Source organism: Leptonotus elevatus, chromosome 19 (assembly GCF_054856555.1).
Source record: "Leptonotus elevatus isolate MCC_2025b chromosome 19, RoL_Lele_1.0, whole genome shotgun sequence".
Classification (NCBI taxonomy): domain Eukaryota; kingdom Metazoa; phylum Chordata; class Actinopteri; order Syngnathiformes; family Syngnathidae; genus Leptonotus; species Leptonotus elevatus.
In genome coordinates, this window is record NC_141257.1 from 15,719,155 (window position 1) to 15,739,957 (window position 20,803).

General features: G+C 39.9%; 2 protein-coding genes across 3 annotated transcripts in view; both read right to left on the reverse strand.

Annotated features, from left to right (window-relative positions):
* Positions 1-356: 356 nt before the first annotated feature.
* LOC147158154 (ADP-ribosylation factor-like protein 4A) lies at positions 357-3,342 on the reverse strand. The gene has a single exon (XM_086062074.1). The coding sequence runs from the start codon at positions 3,340-3,342 to the stop codon at positions 2,740-2,742; it is 603 nt and encodes a 200-aa protein (XP_085918200.1). The 3' UTR covers positions 357-2,739.
* Positions 3,282-20,803, reverse strand: part of LOC147158155 (transmembrane protein 106B-like) — an 85,125-nt gene continuing 67,603 nt past the window's right edge. For both annotated transcript variants that reach the window (XM_086062075.1, XM_086062076.1), the window contains exons 4-5: positions 10,930-11,089; positions 3,282-3,409 (exon numbers count right to left, since the gene is read on the reverse strand). In XM_086062075.1, coding sequence (XP_085918201.1) covers positions 3,389-3,409; positions 10,930-11,089 — 181 coding nt within the window. In that variant the 3' untranslated portion in view covers positions 3,282-3,388. The remainder of the gene's footprint in view (positions 3,410-10,929; positions 11,090-20,803) is intronic.

Sequence of the window (20,803 nt, forward strand, 5' to 3'; positions counted from 1 at the left end):
TAACGGCTCTCTTAGGAAGCTGTAACTACAAAGTGGCTCGTGACAAAAATGAGTTTGACGCCCCTGCTTTCCACAAATGCTCCATCAGCCATTTTGGGTTATATATTGCATAATTAATGCCATCCATTCATTTTCTATACCGCAATTGTGACTCTCTGTCATTTATATGCTCACACTTTTACAAAATTGGGTTATTTTAAGGAGAAATACGCTTCTTCTCAACACTCCAATCAATTAATTAATTATTAAATTACATAAATTAAACTATTTCAAATTAATTATAACATTAAATTAATTAAAATAAAACAAATAAAATTAATAAATATTATTAATTAATTAAATCAATTAACAATAGCAGCGGTGTCATTTATTTTTATTTTCTTTATTCCAAACATGGAACAAACACAAACATGATCAAATGCTTCTTTCGAATCAATACTGTTTATGTCCTAACAATGCTGTTAAAGTATTTTACAAAGTCATAAATAGGACCCATTAAAGTGCATAGAGACACATGCAACTGTCTTTTCAGATGGTGGTGACGCATCCAATGCCAGATGCTTGATGGGCTGACCTAGAGATGTTCTTCCAGAGCCAACAAAGCTTGTCATGTAAAGGCATGAGACAAGACAAGACAAGACATATCCACAGGTGGCTTTGTGCTGGCAATAAAGACACAGCGTCTGGGATCATGGCACTTGGTCACATTTAAAATGCCAAATCAGATGTCACAGTTATAAAATGGTACAGTTGTAAATCAGTGCAGACTCAGGAATCCAGAACATGTTGAACAAATGTGGAACAGTAATTGGTCCGCACAAAAGGTAGCAGTCACTATTGCTTGAACGTCAGTTTTAGCTCCTTTTCCAAGCTAACCTGTAATGATCATGAGTCAGAATTTTGTAAAATTAATGACCAATTACAATTTGACTAACATATTAGAGCAATATTACAGAAGTGTGGAACTGCCATATTTGACTGGCAAATACCTGTAAGTTCAAACGTATTTTTAAACACATTCAAGCATTTTTAAATGTTTGCAAGTACATTCGAATGTACTTGTAGGCATAAAGCTAAAATATTAGCATTTTTTTCCGATAATGCCACAGACTATTGACTTGCGCAAGTTGAAAAAAAATAGCTTTTTTTTTTAAAAAGCATTTGGCCTACATTATACCAATACATTAAAAAATAAGGTAAATGTTTATTCGTATTTTTTAAGATTTATAGCATTTAGCCTACAAGTACGTTCAAACGTATTTTACGTTTAAATGTATTTGCAAACGCGTTTTAGTGCATTTAAATACGTCTGAACATATTTGCAAGTATGTTGGAACGTGCTTGCAAATATGTTCAAACATACATGCATATACGTTTAAACATATTTTTAAGTACATTTAAATATATTTACAAGTATGTTCGGACGTACTTGCAAATACGTTTATACGTGTTTCCAAATATGTTTTACTCATATTTAAATACGTTCAAACATATTTACAAGTACATTTGTATTTGCAAATGCCTTTAAATTTATTTTTAAGTACGTTTAAACATATTTTCAAGTATGTTCGGACGCACTTGCAAATACGTTTATACGTATTTCCAAATATATTTTACACATATTTAAATATGTTCAAACATATTTGCATGTATGTTTGTATTTGAAAATGCCTTCAAATTTATTTTCAAGTACATTTAAACATGTTTTCAATTATGTTCAAATGTACTTGCAAATACGTTCAAATTTATAGAAATACGTTTAAACGTATTAGCAAATACATTTAAAGGAATTTGCCAGTCAAAAAAGATCATGCCACATTGGCAGTTTAACGCTTCCGTAAAATATCAATAAACAAAAAGCATGTGTAGCTTTGCCTAAAATAGTTTAGCGATTAGAAATGCTAACAGGTCAGCAAAATAATGTTGGCCCACTCAATTGCCATTAACTGTGCGAGATGTAAACTGTCATTATTAAAATTAGCATTTGTTAACAAGAAAATATATTTATGTTGCATTGCTTAATTTGGATGGAAAAGCCTATAGGAGAGAGATAAAAAATGTAAACCTATTTTGGCAGGAAATATATATTTTTTAAAACAGAATTCTAACAATTTGCTATGCTAACGAGCCAGCAGAGTCACAAGTTGATGTTAATGTTAAATGGTCAGTCATGGTGATACCATAACAGTTAATGAAAAATAGTGTCTTAAATTCATTTGTTTGTAGTAGTACACCAGCAATAGCTGGTACATGGGTTTGTGTGCTTTCTTTGTGCAAATGGAAACAATGTTTAAGCTTCTGCTCTCATGACAACATATTACAACATATATATGGTGCTTCTTATTGTTTCATATTGTGCATCTTGTATCCTGTAAAGCACACAATCTTTGAGTAAAATATACATTTGATTGGCTGACAGCACACTCAGTATTCTCCAAACAAGCTTTGGTAAAGTCAAAACACAAACATTTATTGTTTTGGCAACATGAGATTGGCAGTGCACTCGCAATCTCTATCATTTGAACTTGACATATTAGTTCATTTTAATACTGTACGTCCACTGGACTGTCACAATTTTTTTGACAGGATTGGTAGCATCCAAAGTCCACAGGGCAAAATTGATCCGATTGTCCTCTATTGGAGCCTAATGCTAACTGACCTGAACAAACGTTCCACCAGGAGACCAGACCAGTGGATGACGGGAAATGGATGGCTTGCACGCCGCATTTTACACGAATATCATCTCTTCTTTTTCTTTTTCTTCTGTTGTCGCAGCATCTTCCGCCTCTTTGTGATCATGGCGTGCAGTTTCCCGAGGCCTTCCGGCAGGCCCTCGCCGATGATGGCGCAAGCCGGCTGCAGGTGCCAAGGTGTGGCCGCGCTAAGCTCCCCGAGGGCCAACATGTTCTCCATCTCGGTCATGCTCAGCGAATTCCTCAAATCCTGTTTATTGGCCACCACCAGCACGGGAACTCCTTGGTTCTCTACCAACCGGGTGATCTTGTGCAGTTCCGTCTTAGCCTCCTCGATGCGCTCGGCGTCCACAGAGTCCACCACAAACACGATGCCGTCGGCGCAGCGGGTGTATGAACGCCACAGAGGTCGCAGCTTCTCTTGACCTCCCACGTCCCAGAAGTGAAAGGACGCTGTCCGCTGGCTATCTCCGAGTGACACTTTCACCTTCTCGGTGTTGAAGCCCTTTGTTGGGACAGTGTTGACAAACTCATTGAATCGCAGCCGATAGAGCACTGTGGTCTTACCGGCACAATCCAAGCCAAGAATGACAATGTGTAGAGGCTGGAAAGACTGAAGGCAGGTGGATTCTGATAATCCATTCCCCATCTTGGTATCTGGAGCAGGAGGTCACTTAATATTCAGCAGGCTGCTTTCATTCTGCAGCAGCGGGAGCCTGCGGGGGTCAAGATGGTATGCATAATGAGTCAAAGCATACAAACATCAAGCACTCCAATGATTTACAACAAGAATAAACACCCAACAGGTGTATCTGCCTTTTCTTTTAGACTACACATCCTCAAATAATCCTGGCAGAGAGATTAATGTGAAATAAAACAGCAGGGTTGATAGCAGCTCATTTGCACATGTAGTCCCACAGCGTCAAAGGGGGATTTATACACTAATTTTTATACAGAGGGTCAAAGTAAAAACAAAAGGCTTTAGATTTGTCCTGAAATCCTGCATCTATAATCTTGCAGAGAAAATAAAGCGCTAACTTTCACATAACGTGTTGCTCAGCAACAGAAGACATCTATTCAAATGTGCAACTTGTTAGATGTCATACTAAACAGTCAGTTGATACTTGTTCTCAAACAATATATACGGTTTGATTTTGGTGCATATGCACCCTAAACGCACACACACAAATCATTTCCACACCCAAGCTCATGGTTGATGACGAACGGAGATGGCGTTAATTTTTTTCTCTTTCTCCCATAAACTAAAAACATTTAAAGCGTGTGGAGGTTGATAGCAGATCCATAATCACAGCATGCACTCCAACAGGCTGTATTTTTTTATTGCTGAAATTTGTTTAAATCAATTTAACTTAAAAGAGTTTTAGGTGAAGATTGGCGTGTTTTTTCGTCTGTTTCCCTACAAGTTGGTAGTAAAAGTTGTTTATTAAAAACCCAATCAAAAGTCCCATTAGGGTACGTCACAACCAATAAACAATGCTGCATGTTTACTGCGATAGACAGAGAACAATCACAAATGCAGCCTACTAAACTAACGTTCTTTTGACGGTTGGTACAATGAAACGTTGATAAAATTATGTAATTGGAGAAAAACTTACACTGACAGGGATTGTTAGTCCATTATTAATTGGTCGCTGGTGCTCAGGAGTTATAAATGTATTTCCCTCTCCGCGTATCTACGCTCTGATATCTCAAGAGGAAACCAGAGCCCCCGAGTCCCACCTTCCCCGGAAACGTCAAATATACTGAATAAACATGATTATTTCCAGTAAGGATTTTCAAAGTAAACCGCCCGTAAAGCCATAGCTGGTGTCACGTAAATGAAGAAACACAATCGATGCTACTTTTAAGATGCGATTTAAGCATATTTTAAATCTGATTTTACTAACTAGGTCTTATATTCTATTTTCAAACGTCAATTAAAAAAAATGTAAGCTTTATTTTGAATGACTATTATCCGGTAAAGACAACTTCTCGTTTTATCATGGTAACGACAGTTCCAAATCTCCGATTCAGCTCCAGACACGCACAAACCTTAAAAAACGTAATACTGTACTGCATTTGAATGCCACCACCTGAACAGAAACGTTCTAAATTACGCGACTGAAACAATTGCAGTTAACTATGTGCCTAAAAGGCGAATTTCATTTGTCTCTCTGCTAGATTCTATAATTCTCTAAACTTGGTTCCCTATAATAATAATAATAATAATAATAATAATAATAATAATAATAATAATAATAATAATAATAATAATAATAATAATAATAATAATGAACCCATACCTATTGTGGGAAAAACAAATACAAAGAGTTTACAGAAACGTTAACAGCAATTTTCACATATAGGTGCTGCCCTCGTGTGGACGTTACAAGGAAGTGTCAGAATGTCTGCTCGACTCCAATCAAAACAATTTGTAGCTTCATGAGGCAGCTACTGGAACGAAAAACACGTTAAGCAGCACTAACAAAAGTAATACTTGTATTTTACTCTCAAATGTGTCAGATCTAAGGCCTGGAAGTGGACGAAAATCAAATGAACAGATGTTGCCACAATGTCTTTACAGTTACATTATCAAAATAAAGTGTCATGATTTACAACATATTTTCTAAAGATGATAATTTCGCTTTTGGATAGTCTAGTGTAGTAAAATGTATTGCCAACATTGTGTACGGCATAGAACGGGTTAACGTGCATATAATTACACATGGAATCAAGTAAAATATCCTCCTTGTTCTAATCTGTATTTAATTTTGTGGGTCTGTTTGTACTGCCAGAAACATGAATACTAGGCAATTAAATCAACAGACCTACTTTCCGGACTTTGGATTTTTCTGAAAATATAAAAAAATAGTAACATATGCAAAGGGTTAGTTCACAGTGAAGGAGTTGGAAAATCCTTTTTTTTTTAAAATTGGCTCATCAAATGCTGATGAATGGTGACTGTTGATGGGGCAAAAAAAAAAACTCACTCTGATCATTATGTACCCATGTAATCAACCACTGGCCTGAAGTAGGGGGTCCGAAACGTTCATTATGTCCCGCAGGCCGCAGCCATATTTGGAGCGCTCTGTACCCCCACCAAAGACCAAGACTAAATAGTTTCCAAATATGATGCTACAGTAAATCAGATTAGATAAGATACAAACCCTCAAAATGTCCACACAAAAAAAGTACTGCATCATGAAAAATCCACTTTTAAAGGGCTTATACCTATTATTATTATTTTTTAAGTACACTAATGCTATTTTTAAATACAGATTCTAATAGACTAAATGGTCAGAAAATATAGATAAAGCAATTTACCTATCTTATAACAAAAGATATGGACCTCCAAATATGGCCCATAATTTAATGGCGTGGCACCCAAACTTTGAGGGACCATAACTCAAAAGCTGTTTGACCTAGGAGGCTCAAACTTCGTATTCTCTCTTTTGATAAAATAAGATACTAATGGAATAAAAAAACTGGCAAATTGAAGGTGTCACTGAATGAAGCGGCGTGTTTAAAGTAGCTTGCTCTCTTTGTTGATGCAAATAATAATAAATAATAATAAACCTTCACTTTTTGTTCCTGTTTCCTGAAACGTGTTGTTTTTGGAGATGCTGTAGCATCCTCGGTTGAAAAAAAAGTGGTCTCTCCAACTGATGGTTCACAATTTTTACTAAACCTTCCTTGTGTAAACTGAACACACCATAAGAGTTACAATACAAATAAACAGAAAATGACATTAATAACTAAAACGGTATGTTTTGTGTATCCTTTTAACGCATTTAAGCAAATATACGATAAATGAATTGCCTTAAATTATTATGGTTTATAACCTTGACAGACAATATCTTCTTTGAGTACAATTAACATTGTATATAACCATTTTAACCTTGCACTTTGCACATAAACAAAAATAAACCACACAGAAATGCAGATTCATAGTAAACAATACAGAATCTTGAGCAATAGCGTTGCTAAGTATTTATCAAGGTGCGTTAGCACACGCTAGTGGATGAAAACGGAATCGTTTTACTATGCATTAAATCACACAAACACCGTGAATTATAGCAACATTAGTTAAACAATGAAACATTACTCTAATCCGAACCACGTTCCCTTCTCAACCAGGTACTAAAGAATCGTTCAGTAAATTACTTGTAAACTTTAGTTTCCTGTTTTTCTGTGGCGTGCACTTGGAAAATGGCACTACTAATGGCGGGCGGTACATCGTCAGTTCCTATCTGGTTATGAGACCTTTTCCTGTATCTTTCAAAAATAAAAGCATATTATATTATAATAGCGCAATAAAACAAAGCAATTCTGAAATACAAAATTGAAATAGCAGGGTCATTTACAGATGCGATGATTCTAACGTCAGCAATCAGCAAGAATTAGTTTAAAGCTGTTTATTCAAATTAAATTCTACACACACACCAATTTGGAACAGTTAAATCACATACAAAATCAATCACAAATCAATTAAACATGTTAAAAAAAACTGCCTAATGCATTAATTTAGCAACAAACTGGTATGTTAGGATAAAAAGTGTTCTTTAAATCAATTTGTACAATCCTCGAGTCAAATGCTTTAAATGACAACTTTGAGGAGAAAATCTCAAGCTGCTTTGTTGTTGTTGGTTTTCTTTTTAGTATAGAAAATATATTAGTGAAAATGTATGGGGAAAACACAATGTGAAATTATTTTAAAATGAGCTGGCGATCATCAGTGGTTACATTGGTTTCATTTTCCGACACTCAACAAAAACAAATCTTTACAATAAGAAAAAAGTTAGAATACTATCTACAGTGCGCTGAAATACTGTATAAAGAAAACATTTTCAATTATATTTATCCACAAAACGTTAACATCGCCCTTCTAGCATCCCCCCCATTGCAATCACTTGTGTTAAGTAATCCCACTGCAAAAATGTCATAACTGAGAAGAATTTTAAATACCAAAATGATAATACGTAGTGTATAGTAGTGTGCTCAAAGCAGAACTTCCAGTGATAATGTGCAGTTAAATAAACATTGTTTGCTTATTATTTTCATCATGTCGCAACTTTGCTAACCAATAGAATGTGCTTGAAGAATTAGCTTGAGAGAACATAATGCTGAGAGTGCAACTTAGAAATACTTAAAGTGCATTAATGCCAATAGATGAATTTGTAATGTAACAATCATCTATATATTGTCCATTACACGCTACCAGCAGGCAAACTATAAATCATAAATAATGGCTAAATGAATGAAAAATGAATGAAGGAATCATACGCTTAAATGTGTCTGCATGTACTTCCGGAATGTTTTTTTTAAAATCATTATTATTATTACTTTATTTTTTACGTATTTACTGTTGATTAAATTAATGCGCAACATGAATACCTTTTGAAACAGGGAACAAAAAGCAAAAATGTAGAACACAATTGATTTATTTTTTTTTACCTCCAGGAAATCAATAATAATAATAATGTCATTAGTTAAGCAACACGTTATTGTACTTATAAAAAGGGTTTGGAGTGTAAAAAAAATTTGCAGGAAAATTTCCATGAAAATGGCTAGTCACTCATCTTTCCCCCCAACTCCCCCAAATAAAAAGAATAATCATTCAAAATAGAGGGGTGTAGGTATTATACACAGGTTTATGGAAAAAACAGTTCACAAAACATTTGAGGCCGATTCAGTCACAAAAGTTAAACTGCAGTATCAACTTTCCACCAGTAGAGGATGATAATACATTTTGAAACGTTCATTAGGAGATTGAATCAATTTCATTAGATGTTGACGCAGACGTCTGTGTGGAAGATGGACACAAAATACACACAAAGGGCCTGAACCAAGACTTAACCAGAACCTCTCAACTGTGAGGCAGACATGTTAACCCCTTGCTTCCATATTAATAATTTTACTTTATACAAACTTTACGGAAGAGGATTAGGGCCAGTGAAGTGAAAAAAAAAGAAGAAGGTTGGTAGGATTTTTACTTTATTCTCATAATCCTGACTTTAAAGTGATAATTTTTACTTTAATCTCAGAATCCTGACTTTAAAGTCAGAATTCTCACTTTATTCTCAGAATTCTGAATTTAAAGTGAGAATTCTCACTTTATTCTCAAAATTCTCCCTTTAAAGTGAAAATTCTGACTTTATCACAGAACTCGGATTTCAATCTCAGAATTCTGACTTTTAAGTGAGCAATTCTGACTTCATCACATAATTCAGATTTTAAAGTGAGAATTCTGACTTTGATCTCAGAATTCGGACTTTCCCTTACAAGTCATAGCTCTACATGACAAAGTCAGAATTCTCACTTTAAAGACAGAATTCTGAGTGGGAAAAGGTCAGAATTCTCCCTTTAGTGTTAGAATCCTGTGATTAAAGTCAGAATTCTCACTTTAAAGTCAGAATTCTGAGAATACAGTGAGAATCCTGCAAAGCCCCCCCCCCCCCCCCCCCCTTCATTGGTCATAATCCTCTTCCAAACTATACGTTTTTTGCAAGTACCACAATGGTAGTCAGATGTTCACCAAAGACATTACAAATTGATCAAAATAGCTTTCCAGGGTTGATTCAGTCTGGATTTTCTTTTGTGGAAATCATACAAAAACTACATGATCCTTTATCTGAGGTGTGACAACAAAGAACCATGCGAGACTCGAAATGCTTCAAGTGTTAGTGTCAGGTGGTTTGTTACTCGGCATGTGGGATGCTAAACGGCTTAGTCATCCCGCTGTTGGAAGTCAAGATTGGCAGTTGTATAAAAAAAAAAAAAAGGCTATATACTGATTTCACATGCCAAATGTAAAATAACATGAAATGTAACTGTATAAACACTTAATATTTCTGTTCTTTTACAAAAAAAACAACTATTAAAAATACATACTGTATATTGATTGTTAAAATACGTTCACATACAATTGTCTGTTATTTAATGGAATAAAATGTAAAATTCAACTTTAAAACCCTAAAAAAATATATATTTATTGAGAAATTAACAGTAAAAATTTGTAGTTTTACCATAATTTCTTTGTGAATTGACAATTTTTTTTAAAAGTGAAAATAACAAAAAAATGTTTTAATGTCCTATAGATAGTAGCATTCATTGTATTAACATTTATTTTTAAAGGATATCTAATGAGATATACACTATACAAATAATAATAATAACATTTGTAAAAAACAAACAAAACAGTTTTAGTTTAGTTTCCTAGCAGCTGGGGCGCCAGAAAAATACTGTAAAGTGATAACTTGACTCACTGAGCCATTTCTGGCAGTAAAAAGTTAATATTTTGTCCAGAATTAATTTGATAACTATTATTTTTCATGCACAATTAATACCTTTAAAAACAAATGTTTCCACTTGCTGTCGGCTTAAGATGACATCACCTGTGCTAAGGAAGTAGGTAACGACCAATCATGGCTCACCTGTTTTCTGGGTTTGGTCAGCAAACTGAGCCATGACTGGTTGTTTCGTAAAAATACAACAACGGTAATTTTCTGGCAGCTGGGACGCCAGAAAAATACTGTGAAGTAACAGAAAATTACTTTCTCGTTAAAAAAACCAAACAGTAATTTTCCGGAAGCTAGGGCGCCAGAAAAATACTGTGAAAAAGCAGAAAGTTATTTTAGTATTATTATTCAAAAATTTCCATAATTGAGGTACAGTTTTTAACTGTAATTTTAACTAGATTGTATGTAATATAACAGTACAATATAACAGGGGAAAAAATACGCAAAGCAAACAATTGGATTTACGGATGCTGCTTTTGCTGAAGCATCAGCACTACCATGGATATATTTTAATGAGATCTAAAATTATAAACACTAGTGGCAGCGTAGATCAGTGGTAGAGTGGCCATTTGGTATCCCTGAGGTTGTGGGTTTGATCCCCTTGGTGAACATGTTGAAGTATCCTTGAGCAAAATACTGAACTCCTAATGCTGTGTTATCAGAAGGTGAATGACGAATCAAAAAGTAAAGCAGTTTGAAAGCCTCGTAAGGAGGAAAAATGCTAGATAAATGAATTACCCTAACAGTAATCGGTTGCATTTTTAAACTCAATATTGGCCATATTTTGAAAGATTAATCACATTATTGTCTGTAATTTCGCAGTATTTTTGTGGCGCTTCAGCTGCCGGAAAATTATCGGTTTCTTTGCGATTTTATTTTTATTTTTTACAGTGTACATAATCACACACGCCACACCTCTTCCTTCCTTCCTTCCTTACCGTGATGTTCAGATAGACACTGTGCTTCTCCTTGTCATAGCTAACGTAAACTGACTTCACCCCGACGTAGGTCACATCGATGGATCGGGGAAAGGGGAAAAAGACAGCCAGACTGGATAACAGCAGGCACACAACAACTGATGCTGTTACATACAACTTCCTGTGGACAACACAAAACAACTTCATGAGTCTCCTAGTAAGGCATTACGATGCTAACATATAATTTACCAGGATGCATTGCATATACAAGGTTTCTGCAGATATCAGCAAGTCAAATAAAACTGTTGCAAAAATACATCCTATTATTATTAGCGACCATGCACCAGTCTCCCTTTCCCTACAAGTTGATTGTACCTTTAAACCACCACCGACATGGCGTTTTAACATCTCACTGCTAAACGACGCAGAATTTGACAAAATTATAAGAAAAGAGTGGGCAGACTTTTTGGAAATAAATGACTCTCCAGACCTATCTCCATCTCTTCTCTGGGAAGCTGGGAAAGCAGTAATTAGAGGTAAAATTATATCATATTCATCTTATAAAAAGAAACAGGATCAAAAATTAGAAAAATACTTGGAAGATAAAATTAAACAACTGACGGATGAGTACGCAATAAACCCAAATAACCAAATATGGACTGACTTACAAAATACAAAAATACAGTTAGACGATATGCTAACTAAAAAGACAGAGTTTATAATACAACAATTGAGATACAACAACTTTGAATATAATAACAAATTAGGTAAATTTCTTGCAATCCAACTTCAACGCAATCGTGAAAAATCGCTTATAACGGCTATTAAAGGGACAACTGGTGAATGTACACAATCACCAGAAGAAATTAATCAATTTTTTTATAACTATTATCACAACCTATAATCAGAAACTAATAAGCCTAACCCAGAGCATATTGAGGCATTCCTCAGTAGCTTAAATATACATCAGTTAACTACTGAATATAAAGATATGTTAGATGCGCCACTTACTATAAACGAGTTGTACAGTGCTCTAGATAGTATGCCAAATGGCAAAGCACCTGGCCCGGATAGTTATCCGGCTATATTTTTTAAGCACTTCTGGTTAATGCTTGCTCCACTATTCTTAAGAGTAGTAACAGAAATTAAAACTAATGGTCACATACGCCCACACATGAATACAGCAGCAATTAAACTTTTATTAAAGCCAGAAAAAGACCCCACCCTTCCATCAAGTTACCGTCCGATTTCACAAATTAACACTGATATTAAAATGATTACTAAGGCTTTCACATCTAGACTAGAAACAGTAATCCCGACAATCATTCATAGCGACCAAACAGGCTTTATTAAAGATCGTCACTCTACTAATAATATTAGGAGGCTCTTTAACCTTATTAGCATGTCACAGCGGCATGATAAAAAGGCAGTTATTATATCATTGGATGCAGAAAAAGCTTTTGACAAAGTTAACTGGTCCTTCCTCTTTGCTGTTTTAAATAAATTTGGCTTTGGGAAGTCATTTATTCACTGGGTGTCAGTATTATATGATTCTCCTAAAGCTACAGTTACTACTAATGGGATTATATCTCAGAGTTTTACTCTACAGAGAGGCACAAGACAGGGATGCCCAAGGTCCCTTTTATTATTTGCAATATTTATTGAACCGCTTGCATTAACCATACGCCGGGAAATAAGGATTCAAGGAATTCACTCTGGGGTAACAGAACATAAAATTAATCTATATGCCGATGATATTTTACTTTATTTAGAAAAGCCTGCTATTTCGTTAGGGGAAGTATTTAACTTAATAACTAAATTCTCACAGTTATCAGATTATTCTATTAACTGGACAAAATCAACACTTCTACCTATTACAGAAAATTCATGGAACCCTGCAAGCCAGGACCCACACTACTCATTTCCTATAGGTAATTTTAAATACTTAGGCATACAAATCTCACCTAAATTAACTGATTTAATTCATTTAAACTTTACTCCACTTCTGGATAGCATTTATAGTGACTTGGAGCGCTGGAATAATCTTCCTATTTCTCTAATAGGACGAATAGCCACTATTAAAATGAAAGTTTTACCCAAAATAAACTATTTTTTCCTCAATGATTCCATTTAAACCTATGGCTAACTGGTTCCAGTTGTTGGACTCAGCAGTTACAAAATTTTACTGGAATAAAAAAAAAAGCAAAGATTAGTCTATCTACTCTTCAGAAAAATAAATCCAAAGGAGGTCTAGAGGCACCAAATTTTATGCACTACTATATAGCTAACCAGCTACAATATATCATTTTATGGGCACAACCCAACAGAGATACTAACTGTTGGCTGGAACTAGAACGGAAGGATTGTAATAACCTCAGACTTCTCGATTTACTCTTTATTACAACATCGATTAAGCGCCATAACTGCTTTAAAAATCCAATGATTTCCGCCACCCTGACTGCCTGGTGGAAGGCACTAGAAATGACAAAAGCCAAAGTGGAGCCCAGCGGGCTTTCTCCCCTATGGCATAACCCCGACTTTCAAATTAACAACCAATCGTTTTATTTGAATGTGTGGGAGCAGAAAGGAATTACACATCTCCACCATCTCTTCTCAGATAATATGTTTATATCATATACATCCTTGCTCCAAAAATATAAAATAAAAAACGGAAACTTTTTACATTATTTGCAAGTTAAAAGTATGATAAAGAAACAAATTCCAACACTCCAGGGTACGCTCCAACCGCCTGTTTTAGCTAAAGATATTACCAAGCTTTCTCCGACAACAACAAAAAAACTCTCAAAAATATATAAGTTACTTTCATATACTGATAAAACGTCTTTACCCATCTCAAAATGGGAAACAGACTTGTCTATAGCTCCGGAATCTGTCTTTTGGATTCAAGTTTGTGAAAATGTTTTTAAAATGACAAAACACACAAATTTACAACTTATCCAATATAAAATTATTCACAGAACATACATTACTCAATATATGATGAAGAAAATGGGACTCTCAGACTCCGACATTTGTCTCCAGTGTTTACAAAACACTACAGACACTTATTTTCATGCTTTATGGTTATGTACTCCGGTTATGTGTTTCTGGACTAAAGTCTTAGAAAAACTTTCCGCTGTCTTGGACTGTAGGATACCGTTCTCTCCAAACTTGTGTTTGCTAGGTGACTTAACAACAATTGACTTACCACATAAACAATTTCAATCTATACTTGTAGCCCTTACTATCGCAAAAAAAACAATTCTTGTTAACTGGAAAAATAAACAAACTTTGAATATCGACCAATGGTCTAACCTCCTCATAAATCATATTTTAATGGAAAAAATATCTGCCTCAAATAAAAACCAAATGTCAAAATTTAAAGAAACATGGTCTACGTATATAGAATTTTTTAACCTAAACTTGGATTTTAATTCTGCCTGTTAGCGAGAGCCACAGCAGCGTTATAACTGGCATTGATGTTTCTGTATTAGGCAATTTGTAACTAATGGTTGTGTTTCCATAGTCAGGAACCCGGCTGCTGCCAGCGGGATCGAGCGGATTCACCTCCGATGGGCACCAGGGGTTGATATTCGGATTCACGGCATGCCAGTGGGTTAATTCTGTGGGTGCTGTCCCCCCTGGCGGGGAGTGGGCGGGTCTGCCCCTCTGTTGGCTGCTGGGTGGCGGCTGCGTCTTGGCCGTTCCCTGGGTCTCTTGGGGGGTGCTGCGTTGCGGGGCTTTCCCTGGTGTCGGGGGCGGCGCCGTTCCGGCGCGGTCCGTCGCTCTGGGCCCGGCGACGCGGTTCGGGGCCTGTGGGCCGCCGGGGTGCCCGGTGGTTCCCTCTCCCCTCCCCCTTCCTCCCCCTTGCTGCCTCTCCCTCCTCGCCTCTCCCCGCCCGTCCTCCGCCTCCCTGTCCCCTCTCCCTCGTCGCCCTTCCTCCTCCTCTCCCCCTCACCTTGCGTCCCTGCCGCTGCCCCCTGCCCTTCTTGTCGTCCCCTTCCCTCCTCCCTTCCCCTTCCCCGGTACGCCTTCCTTCCCCTCCCCTGGGCCGGGGGCTCCATCCATGGCCCGGGTCTCGGTGCTATGGGGGCCGGCGGGGGTGGCTGGGGTTTGGTGTTGTGCCCGCCCCGCTCCGGTGGGCGTCCTGACACCTCGGGCGGGACCCAGTATCCGGGGGGCGAGCCCTATCGCCCCGCCGGACGGGTCCCATATGCCCGCCGGGGTCCTGGTGGGGTGGGTGGGGGCTTGGTGGGCCGGTGCGCCTCCTGTCCCCGCCCGGTTGGGGGGGGCCCCGCTGGTCACACCTCTTAACTCACTACACTAGGTTTGCACAATACACTTTTATAGACATATAGGGCACATAACACACTTTGGGGGGTGGGGTAGGGTGGAAACACCGTCTTCACCCTACAACTCCCCTCCAATTTTAATACACCACACAACTTGTGGGTGGGGGGGGGGCTTGTGGGGGTGCCATCGGTTGGGGGCCGCAGTATAGAGCAGTGCTGCGGTCCCCTGTCCGTGTCGCCACCCGCCCCCCCCCCCCGCCCTATCTATTTTTTTTAATGCACCACATACACTCAGCAACATGCTTGGGTGGCGGGTGGATCGGAGCGTGGGAATATCATTTCCATCGGCTCCGGTTCACCTGCTCCTAATTTTAATGCACCACACACACACACTTGTATATACACTGGGTGGGGTCACATTCACGGTTTAGGGGTAGAGTTCGCCAGTCCGCGAGCTGGCGGACTCAGTAACAGGGGTTAATTTTCACAAAGAACGCTGGGGTGACGACCGGGGCCTTCCCCCGCTGGGCCTGGGGTTCGGGGGTGTCGGCCGCCCTCCGGTGCCCCCATCTCCCCCTTCTGCCCCCGGTGTTCCGTCCTTCCACACGGCGGGGGGTGGGGTGGGCGCGGCTGCCCTCTCCGCTCCGCTGTCCGGCCCCTCTTCGGCGCCGGTGCCTGGGTGCGGGTGGTCCCCGGGGGCTGGGGGTCGGTGGTTGGGGGGCTGCCGGTTGGTCGGGGTGGGGTCGGGGGGGGGGGGCGGCTTTGTTGGGGGGGGGCGGTGGTGGGGGTTGCGGGGTGGGGGGTGCTGGGGGTGGGGGTGTCTGGGGGATTGGGGGCATGGGGGCGGCTGGGGCTGGGTTGGGGTGGGTGGCGGGGGTGGATGGGGGGCGGGGGGTTGTGGTGGGGCGGGGGTTGGGGGCCGGTGGGGTGCCTGGTGGGCCTGCAGTGCCCCGTCCTGCTGCGTTGGGCCGGGGGCGCGGGCCGTGTTGGGGCGGGGGGCGCTCCTGCTCCTGGGTTTGCTCTCCGGCCGGTGGCCCTGATGGGGCCCGGGGGTCGTCCTTTGGCGCTGCCGCGGCCTGGGGGGCCCTGAGGTGTTGCGCTTGCTCTGTTCCGGCGGGGGTCGACGGCTCCCCTCTTTGGTGGAGATTTTCATGCATGCCAGACCCACCACACCAGCATCTACCGAAACTCAGACACAATCTGTTTCCTCCTCAGGTTATTGAATCGGTGGAGGCTGGTGTCTCGGATCTCACGCGGCTTCGTCTGTCCTTCCTTCCTTTTCTCGGTCTCTCCGTTGGTCTCTTGAGGCCTCCCTGATTTTATGTTTTTTGGATTTGTTGGGGTCTGGATGTCTCTTGGGCTGGGGAGGAGTTCTGGTGGGGGGTGTCTGGTCGGTGCTGGATTTCACCTTCCTTGGTTTTCTTTGGTCCCCTCGGGTCTCCTGGTGTTCGATTTAGGTGAACGGTATGAGATTTTTTTTTTAATAGGTTTTCTGGTGAGCTAACAAACACACGCATGCACGCACGCACGCACGCACACACACATACTCACCCACACACACAAAAAAAAAAAAATGTATGTATGTATGTATGTATATATGTATATATGTATGTATATATGTGTATATATATATATATATATATATTTAAAAAAAAAAAAAAAAAAAAAAAAAAAAAAGCAATGATGATGACATTTCCGAATGAACAATACTGAGCTCTTAAAAAAAAAAGAAAAAAAAAATTATAGAAACATGGTCTACGTATATAGAATATTTTAACCTAAACCTGGTTACTTAATTCTGCCTGTTAGCGAGAGCCACCGCATCGCGATAACTTACATTGATGTTTCTGTATTTGGCAATTTGTAACTAATGGTTGTGTTTTTATAGTCAGGAACCCAGTTGCTGCCAACAGGATCGAGCAGATTCACCTCCAATGGGCACTAAGGGTTAATATTCGGATTCACTGCATGCCAGTGGGTTAATTCTATAGGTGCTGTCCCCCCCCTGGCTGGGCGTGGGCGGGTCTGCCCCTCTGTTGGCTGCTGGGTGGCGGCTGCGTCTTGGCCGTTCCCTGGGTCTCTTGGGGGGTGCTGCGTTGCGGGGCTCTCCCTGGTGTCCGGGCGGCGCCGCTACGGCGCGGTCCGTCACTCTGGGCCCGGCGACGCGGTTTGGGGCCTGTGGGCCGCCGGGGTGCCCCGTGGTTCCCTCTCCCCGCCCGTCCTCCGCCTCCCTGTCCCTTCTCCCTCATCACCCTTCCTCCTCCTCTCCCCCTCTCTCTGCAGCCCTGCCGCTGCCCCTTGCCCTTCTTGTCGTCTCCTTCCCCCTCCCCTGTACGCCTTCCTTTCCCTCCCCTGGGCCGGGGGCTCCATCCGTGGCCCGGGTCTCGGCGCTCCGGGGGCCGGGTGGGTTTGGTGTTGTGCCCGCCCCGCTCCGGTGGACCTCCTGGCACCTCGGGTGGGCCCCAGTATCCGGGGGGCGAGCCCTATCGCCCCGCCGGGCTGGTCCCATATGCCCGTCGGGGTCCCGGTGAGGTGGGTGGGGGTTTGGTGGGCGGGTGCCCCTCCTGCCCCCGCCCGGTTGGGGGGGGCCCGCTGGTCGCTCCTCTTAACTCACTGCACTAGGTTTGCACAATACACTTTTATAGACATATAGGGCACATAACACACTTGGGGGGGGGGGGGGGGTAAACACTGTCTTCACCCTACAACTCCCCTCCAATTTTAATGCACCACACAACTGTGTGTGTGTGTGGGGGGGGGGGGGGGGCGAATGCCATCGGTTGGGGCAGACCGCAGTATAGAGCAGTGCTGCAGTCCCCTGTCCGTGTCCCCGGCGCCCCCGCCCCCCCCCCCCTATTTATTTTTTTAATGCACCACATACACTCACTGACATGCCTGGGAGGCGGGTGGATCGGAGTGTGGGGATATAATTTCCCTCTGCTCCAGTTCACCTGCTCCCAATTTTAATGCACCACACACACACACACACACACACACACACACACACACACACACACACACACACACACACACACACACACACACACACACACACACACACACACACACACATACTTGCCTCTGTGTATTATGAGGACATTTTTTCCAAACCGGTTTAATTGTGTATTACAGGGACACCCCTTTCTGCTAATGCCAGAGAGATGGGACTTGCACCCAAAATTTTTTTTTGGGGTTGTCCAGGAAAATTTCACTTCAAAACTCGAAAAAACTCAACACACGAAAAAAAGAAAAACCTGAAAAAATCCGTAATTGTGAGGACATAGATAATGACCTAAATAAGCCACGCCCATTGCAAAAATGGTAATTATGAGGACCAACTCACATTACAAGGACAAAGTTTACACAACACACAGCAACCATGTCACTGAAGTGATTTGAAAGTTCTGGCATTCTGACTTTACACAAACTAAAATGGCATTGATGTGTAATGACTTACCTGATATAAGGACACATTGTTGTACATAACAATACTGTGAAATGCAAAGTCATACCTGATCTGTCCTAAAATTGTAAGTTTTAACATGGTGCTCATGTTACAACTTACAATTTTAGGACAGACTGAAACTGGTATGTTAATAAAACTGCTTCTTATGTGAACAGGTTATCTAGGTCAAACACAGCTTTGTAATGGATAAGCTCGACATGAAACGAGATGCAAAAGAGTCAGTGAACATTGAACATTTTATTCTTTAAAACATGACTACCTCTCATCTTAAAGGATGAGCAGTTTTCTCATAGCTCATTCCTGAAATACCTTCGGATTTCTGAATTTCTGAAACAGGTTCAATGTAGGAAGTGTCCGAAGTACTGTGAGAATCTGGAACATATTCCTCTGCTAACGAATCCTCACTTGAACTGGATACATCAGCAACCTAATTTTTTAAACGAAAACAATTATTACATACATACATACATACACATATTGTCGCTGTTCTGTGAAAAACACTTCCACCATAGGAGCTACCGGAGAGCAGCCCGCGACCTAAAAATGGAAACGTGTTTTTCACAGGACAGCAATGATATCCATATATACAGTAGATGCACACATACTTATGCATATATACAGTGGCTCTAAAATTAACCTGCCAGATGCGGGTTAAAATTCATTTTGGCGGGTGGTCATAAATATTTACTAGCTTTACTTCGCTGTTACTTAGTGATGTTACACTCGAAGTAGAAGCTTGAGAAAAGTGTCGAGCGCTCGCGGCAGAAGTAGCTCCCGCCATTGATGGGCTAATGTGCTAAAGTTAATTTACCAAAGGTCTTCATCATCAAGCAGTTTTGCATTTTTTTTAAACGGGATATGTGCCAGATACTGGAGCAAACTAGAAAAGCATTTAGAACCTAAAGTTTGTGCACATACTAAAGATTATTATAAATCTAGTCACATTTATTCGAAAGATGAGATGAAGCATTTAACAAGAGGGATAGTTAATATGCTTAATCTATGGCATTGCCCCTAAAACAGATATTGTGTGATACAGTCCTTCAGTTACAGTAGACTTTTCTATTTTACCGAGTCAGACAGTCGTTAAGATTGAGACAATTGCTCAACATTTAGCTGCTTGCAACTAAAGATAAAGGTATAAACATGGGTCATAATTTATCCTCTTGACTAAATTATATTCATTCAATGAAAATGCCTGCACTATTAATTCTGGTTGCGTGAAACAAAGATCCATTGCAGATACAAATAACACAGAAGATAAAATACCCATCATGCCAGTCCATTCTAGTGCAGCGAAAGGTCCAAAACATAAAGCACATTTATCCAAGCTTGATACAAGTAAATTAACTACCTGATGTTTACACTTCTGTTTAAAAAAATAAAATAAAATTGATAGCGAGTTCATCTCTAAAATCCACCATAAATAAATTAATGGGAACAAAAGATCACTACAGTGCATAATCCAAATCACCAAACTGCCAACAAATCTTCAATTTGAGATATTTTTAATGTTGACTTGTAGGAATTTTAGTCCCATACAAGCTTATTGTTGGATACAATATTTTGAACGTCTTGGCAATACACATTGCATAAAAAATTGTTGTGATTATATTTGTTAGTTATATAGTTCAGCCCTAGCATCTACTCTACACTCTTCACTCCTAACGTCTTGCTTCTGAAAACTGATTTCAACATCAATATTCAAAAAGAAATCTCGTCACCTGGTCAACTTGGTCTGTGACAGCTACGTCTTCAGCTATGTCTTCAGGTTGTGCTTCAGTTGAAACCTGGTACACATGAAGAGAAAAATACATATAAAATTAAATTCTTAGTAACACGACTGTACCTGTGCATTTACACAGTTACAGTACATACAGAACAATTAATAGGTTAAAGTATTGTAAATGCAAACTCATTTTATTTGCCATTACAAAAATAAATAAATAAATCCTTCTGCACTACAGGTTTGTGTAAATTGGTGACGTCTATTTTTCACAATGAAACAAAAACAAGAAAATACACAGTCCTCAGAGAATCCATACCTGACCAGAGTATGAATTGTATAATAACTCCAAGCCCTCAAAACTTATTTTACAGTCACGGTGTATGAATACACTGTCCTCAGTGTCAGTTA